Here is a 7,240-nt window from a genome sequence, read left to right as displayed (position 1 = left end):
TGGAGACATCCTTTCATGTCAGATAAGGACATTTGGTTTAGTATCACCTGTCCTAAGCATTAATTCTACAAGCAGTGTAGGATGTTTGTTTCTCTGTTACAAGGAAGTAATAATTAAAAAAACAACTAGATTTTTAATTTCATTTCATTTATTATAGTATGAATCAAATACATTCTTCCCATTGCCAAGCAACATGGAATAGCTTTGTAAACCAAATTTTTATATCAAGCAAAGATAAAAGCAAGATTAGATGTGCAAAGACATCTTGCCTTAAATCAGGCACAGAGAAAACAAGAGAAAAATAGTTGCTGCTAGGAGAGAAGCAAAAGTCCAAGGAGTTTGAATTTTTTTTCTTCCCGGATCTTCAGCATGAATATTCACTGGTCAAAGACTCTAGCGGCTTCCCTGTGCAGAGCAGGATGCGTGGCAAGGGCTGACCACATGGGTCACAGGGCGGCAGCCCGAGGAGAGAGGCTGCACTGGCCTGAGGCCACTGGTCACCACATGAACCGTTTGAGGTCTATAGACCACAGAGCCGGAGGACTGACATCCATAAGGCAGGATGCTCAGAGGTTGGCCAGGGCTGGAAACACAGGGTATGGGGCGATAGCCACTGGACACACAGACTGCAGGCTGGAAAGTAGTGATCATGGGACTCGGTGGACGACAGCTGCTGGACACATAGCTCACAGGTCTATAGGACACTGGGATGCTGGAGCTGGAGATGAAGGTTGAAGCAGGAAGGAAATTGCCTCCGTGGCAGGGCCTGTGACCAGTGGAAGGGCAGCAGGCGGCCCCACCATGGCTGGGCCCACACGTGTCTGGCTGGCAGCTGGTTGACTCCTCACATGGCCCTTGGCAGTAGTCGGTGAACCAGGTGCTGTCTTGACAGCTACTGGGTAAGTACAGGATCTCCCCACCACTTACACTGGCAGAGCAGAGGGCAACAGCAGGGTTGAGAGGAACGTGGCAGGAATTTCTGGGAGATCCTGAGCTGCAGTTTCCAGGGCAGGAGTTGCGGCAAGACATAGTAAGGTTTGGTGAGCAGGCTGCAGCTGAGGGAAAGAAGTGAGTACCTTGAGCTTTGTTCTGACTCTCCCTGGGCTTGTCCCTTTATATATCCCTACAGAGAGGCAGTTCTGTGTACAGTCTCTTCCTCCTCCTCATGTGAGGCTGCATCAGAACTCCTCATTAAAGGTCCCTTACTTCCCATAAAACCAAATGCTTCCTGCAAAGCCTGCCATTGATTAAGTATACCCATCCCTAAACCCATGTGCCTGAATTTTAATAATATGCCTGCTTAAATTAGCTAACCCAAACAGACACTTTGGAGGGCCATGAACCTGCTCTACTCATAGCCAACTTTGTGCAAACATTTTAAAAATTCCTCTTGTAAAATTATCCTTAAAAGGTGCAGTAAACCTCTTCGAACAAGTGGTCAACGAACTCTCTTTGGAGAAATATTCTACTCTTTTTAGAAATTACTCTTGGAAGAGAAACTGTTATATAAAGAGAGTGAACATACTTATGCCCTATGTGTCAGAGTTTAAACTCCTGTAGTGCAGAAAATTTCAGCATTTCATTTCATTACAGAATTTCAGTGAAAATGTACTTTGCATCAAACAACTTTATTCAGAAAATTTCCTCTTATTTTATTCATCTACTCCTAAACAGAAGGAAGTTGAACCTTGGTTTTGGACTACAATTTTTTTAAATTTAAGAAAATAAAATTAAGCTTAGTTAATATAGTTAATATAGATTTTGATGTGAACCAAAACAAATAAATATATCCATTTAAAATTGGACAACATGGCATTTTACATGATTATTGCAGATTTATGAATATAACAGAAGCAACCTTTTTTCTTTTTCTTTTTTTTCCTTTGTGCAGTACTCAGTATTGAAGATCTGTAGCTCTTTTTGCTTTTTATTTTGATAAAAAGTCTCACTAAGTTTCTTAGTGGCCCAGGCTCAGCTCACACATTCTTGGGGTCCTCCTGGGGCAGCCTCAGAAAATACTGAGATTACAGGCAGGTGTGTGCCACTACATCTGGCCAAAATTATTATTCTTGAACTCATTAACAAAATAGAATTCACTGATTAAGATAATGCTGTATTTTGTTTCCTACATTGACTCTGATGTCAGTTTCCAAAGGAAATTTCTGGACTGCTTTACATAGGCAGTAGCACTATACAGTTCTTCTAACTGCCAGTACTTTGAGTGCCCTTTGGGAATTTGTACTTATATAAAAATTGCTTTAACAGTGTTTGATTTTGCTTCATTTCAGCTGATCCACTGTTTTCCCACACTGACATGTCCAGTGACTCCAATGGCTATTTTAATGGGAATTTAAATTATCTGCTGAATCTAAATTCCATTTCCCTTCGGCTAAAAATTCAATTTAAATCACAACACTTTCTTCTATTTTAATGTTCAATGGACACAGCCACACTCATCAAGATTCCCCATCTAGAGAACAAAAAATCTGAAGAAAAAGATTGGTTTCTCTATGAGGCAATACGTATTTTACCACCAAGGGTAGAATTACGAAAGTAAAATGATGTGTTCTCCAAGGTCCTACACTGACATGCTGAAATCATGTCTGTATTTTAGGTCAGAAGCCATTCCTCTCTGACGACTTGTACTGGATGAGACTGGGGAGCCCTAGCACCCCCAACCCACCCCAGGGCCTCATGCTGGGTGCTCTGCACACAGCTGCCAGAGTCCTCTTGTGCAATCCTGGATGCATCAGCTGCATAGCTTGGGTAATAGGTACAGCCATACCCAGTGGAACATTTACCCAATTTATGTGTTGGCACTCTTTACGTCTGCCCTTCTGTAACACAGGGAAGAGCCCAACACCTGCATCATGAGCACATTAGTATAGAGTGCACGGTACTACAGGCTCTCTGCACACACTGTATAAACAGGAATATTTTTCCCTGAAGAGAAGGTGTGGGATAAGAGGAAGTAAGCTATCATTTGGTGTCTGTTCTCTGATATACATTGTTGTATCAGTGCTACATAAGAAATGCCACTGGTGTCTTTCTGTCTTTCTTTTCTTTTTTTTTTTTTTTTTTTTTTTTTTTTTTTTTATTTTTTTTTTTTTTTTTTTTGGTACCAGGGATCGAACTCAGGACCATGCACTTGTGAGGCAGGCAGTGGAACCACTGAGTTAAATCCCCAGCACCTTGATTCTTATAATTCTGGGCAGCAAATTTTACTATTTCAAGGATTCATATGAGAAAACTGGAAATTTAAAACTTCACCAATAGCAGATATAAACAAAAATATTTGAACAATGACTCTTTGTTCTACCCTTTCAGTTTGCAGGTTCATGTCTCCAGTGATACTCTATCCATCTTTTCTTTCTTTTTAAAAATATTTTGTGGCATCTCCTTTTATCCGTGTTTATCCTACTCTTCCTGTTCCGAGGAGTAATTTTAACTATTATTCAGATATTAAACTAAGCAGCTCCTCCTTTGTATGCACTTTGCAAACCATCCCTGCCAACCTAAATTTGTCCAGTATTTAAATGTGTATAATTTCCATACCCTATAATAGCTTGTCTCACAAGTGCTCTCCCTCTCTCTCTCTCTCTCTCTGTCTCTCTCTCTCTCTCTCTCTCTCTCTCTCTCTCTCTCTGTCCCCCCCTCCTATTCTCTGGAAGGATCCAAAGATCTTCTATCATAAATCCCAAATATATTATATCTAAACTACTTTTACCTTTTATCCAGTCTCCAGTTGATGGGCAATTGGGCTGTTTCCAAGTTTTAGCTATTTGATGTCAGCTTTTTGACATGAAATCTATTTTTTCTTATGTGAACATAAATGCCCCTCTTTAATTTGGTTGTCATTTGCCTTGAAATACATGATTCCTTCCCATCAGTTTTAGCCTAAAAGAAATCTTAAAATTACCATGAATCTTTTATAGGCACTACATAGTTGGATCCTGTATTTTTAAAAACAAGTTTTTGAGCTCCTTAGTGTCTTTTGATTGGATAATTTAACCCAATTTACATTAATTATTAATAAAGACTTACTAACGTTATTTTGGTTTTTTGCTTTCTGCCTTTTTTTTGTGGTTTCATTGGTTACTTAATTCTCTCTTGCTGTCTTCCTTTACAACTTGATGATAAAATTTTTGTAGTAGTATGCTTTGATTTCCCTTCTTCCTGTAGTCTTCAAAAAATTTATTTTTCTTGGTCATCACCATGAAATTTACATTTAAAATAGTCTAGAGAATTTTAAAATTTCAATATTCAGTCCTAGGACTTTTAATTAATAATTTTAGTGGCTTCCATTTATTTATCCAATGTCATATTTTGTTTGTGTAGCATTTTTCTGATTTTATTTAGCTATAATTGTTGTCTTATAGCTCACTGACTTTTTCCATTAAGTTTATTGTTATATTTTAGGTATACAATACAGTTAAATTCATCATTGAGATCTTGTACATTTACATGATGTATCTTGGTTCTTATTTTTCCCCATTCCCCTGACCTCCCTTCACCCCCTCTCCCCTCCCCTATTTACAAAACCTCTGTTCCACTTTTTCCTTTTCTTGTATTTTTTCTTCTCCCTTCTTCATTTTTCCCTACCCCTCCCACTACCCATACTCCTTTTGACCCTTTCTTCCTATTTCACATTATCAGTTATACATTTCAATCCTTATTTACACTTTTAGTTTTTCATACCAGAGAAACTACTTCATATTTACATATGTGTGTCCTATTTATTTCACTTAAGAATGTGGTCTCATTGTGCATCCATTTAGCTATAAATGTCTCTAGTTTTTAATTCTTTATGGCTCAATAGTACTCCATTTTATTAAAAAACACACACACGTATTTTCTTTATCCTGCCTCCACTTCATGGGCAACTGTGCTGTTTCCAAGTTATAGCTACTACAAACTGTGCCACTATAAGATTGGGCATCACTGTGGTATGATTCTTTTAAATCTTTTGGCAAGATACCCATCAGAGGAATACCTGAGTCAAATGGGACCTCTAATCCTGTTTTTTTGAGGTGTCTCCATATTGAATTCCTTAGAGGTTGCACCAGTCTGCACTCATGCCAACAATGGAGAAAGGTTCTGTTCTCCCCACAACCCTGCCAGCATTTGTTATTGATTAATTTCATGACAGCTGATATTCTTTCTGGGCTGAGGTAAGATCTCAAAGTTGTTTTCATCTGTATCACTTGAATGACTGGTGATGTTGAATGTCTTTTTGTGTGTTTTTTTGCTGCTTTTATATCTTTGCCTGAGAAATGTGTGTTCATTTCAAATGCCCATTTTTAAATTGGGTCTTTATATTTCAGGGGTGTGATATTTTTAAGTTCTTATATATTCTAGATAGCAGTCCTTTGTCTGAGGAACAGCTGATAATTTTTTTCCATATTGTACATTGTCTCTTAGCTCTGTTGCTGGATTCTCTTGCAGTGCAAAAGCTTTTTAATAAGATGAGATTCCAGTTGTTAATTATTTGTGCTAGTTCCCATGCTACTGAGGATTTGTTCATAAAGTCTTTTCCTATGCCAATATCTTCAAGAATTCTACCTAACTTATCTTGTATCAAGTTTTGTGTTTCTGTTTTAATATTTAGATCTTTAATCCACTTCAATTTTAGTTTATTACATGGTATAAAAAAGAGGGGTCTAGTTTTTATATTTGGCAGGTAGAAATCGAGTTTTTCCAACACCATTTATTAAAGAGGCTATCTTTCCTCCAGTGAGGATGTTTGGTTCCTTGTCAAACATGAGGTGGCAGAATGTTTGGAGTTATTTCTGTATCTTCTAATCTATTCCACTTATCATTGGGTCTGTTTCTTTGCTAGTATGGTTGTTTTTATTACAGTGGCTTTGAAATAGTTTCAACTTGTGAATTGTGATACCCTCTGTCATGTTCCTGTTTCCTTGAATTGTTTTTGCTATTCTGGGTCTCTTTTGGTTCCAAGTGAAGTTTTGTATTGTTTTCTCAAATTTTGTGAAATATACTGTTGGGATTTTAATTGGGATTGCATTGAATATGTACAGCAGTTTTAGAAGTAGGGCCATTTTCACTATCTGGGTTCTTCTCACCCAGGAACAAGGGTTGTCCTTCCATTTTCTTATGTCCTCTTCAGTCTCTTTTTTCAGAGTGCTGTAGTTCTCAATGTAGAGGTCTTTTGCTTCCTTTGTTATATTGATTCCTAGATGTTTCATTTTTTTGAATATTACTGTGAAAGTAATTGTTTTCTTGATTCTCGCTCAATGAGTCTGTTATTTGTGTACAAGAAAGCCATTGATTTTTGAGTGTCAATCTTGTATCCAGGTAATCTACTGAATCTGTCAATTAAATCTGGAAGTATTTTGGCAGATTTTTTGGGGGGGTTTCACTGTAGAGTATCATATTGTCAGCAAATAATAACAGGCTAACTTCTTCCTTTCCTATCTTTATTCATTTTATTTCCTCCTCTTTAATTGCTGTGGCTAATGTTACAAGAACTATATCGAACAGGAGGTGATAGTGGACATCCTTTTCTCCTTCCTGGTTTTAGCATAAACATTGTCAGTTTTTGAACATTCAGTATGATGTTGGTTGTTAGTTTTTCATATAGGGCTTCATCAGTGGAGATGAAGACCATCTACTTGAATTTTCCACAGGGTTTTTATCATGAATGGGCATTGAATTTTGTCAAATGCTTCTTCTGCATCTATCAAGATGATCATATGGTTTTTGTCTTTGGCTCTGTTCATACAGTGTATTAAATTTATTGATTTGCATATTTTGAACCATCTTTACATTCCTGTGATAAATCCAATTTGGTCAAGGTTTATGATCCTCTTGATGATCCTCTGTATTCTGCTTGCCAGTATATTTTTGAAGATTTTTGCATGTATGTTCATTAGGGAGATTGGGTGTTTTTATGCTTTTTCAAATCAATTGTTTCCAGGAATGAATTTGAAAGTATTGCTTCCCTTTCAATTTCATGGAAAAATTTAAAGCATAGTGGCAATAATTCTTTTCTAAATGTCTTGTAGAATTTAGCAGTGAAGCCATCAATACCTGGGCTTTTCTTTGTTGGTAAATTTTAATTACATTTTTAGTCTCCCTGATTGTAATTGGAGTGTTTAGAATTTTTATATCTTCTTCGTTCAACTTTGATAATTCATATGTATCTAAGAATATGTCTATTTCTTCTGTGATTTCCATTTTATTCAAATATAGGTTCTCAAAGCAGGTATTAATGACCCTG

General features: G+C 37.2%; 1 protein-coding gene across 1 annotated transcript; it reads right to left on the bottom strand.

Moving 5' to 3' along the window:
- Positions 1-393: 393 nt before the first annotated feature.
- Positions 394-1,029, bottom strand: LOC104851495 (keratin-associated protein 26-1). The gene has a single exon (XM_010608698.1). It carries the CDS (start codon positions 1,027-1,029, stop codon positions 394-396), a length of 636 nt encoding a protein of 211 aa, XP_010607000.1.
- Positions 1,030-7,240: the final 6,211 nt, after the last annotated feature.

The sequence above is a fragment of the Fukomys damarensis genome, unplaced genomic scaffold (assembly GCF_012274545.1).
Source record: "Fukomys damarensis isolate Sample0158 unplaced genomic scaffold, DMR_v1.0_HiC HiC_scaffold_24, whole genome shotgun sequence".
In the NCBI taxonomy this organism is placed as follows: Eukaryota; Metazoa; Chordata; class Mammalia; order Rodentia; family Bathyergidae; genus Fukomys; species Fukomys damarensis.
This window is presented reverse-complemented; position numbering and strand designations above follow the sequence as displayed.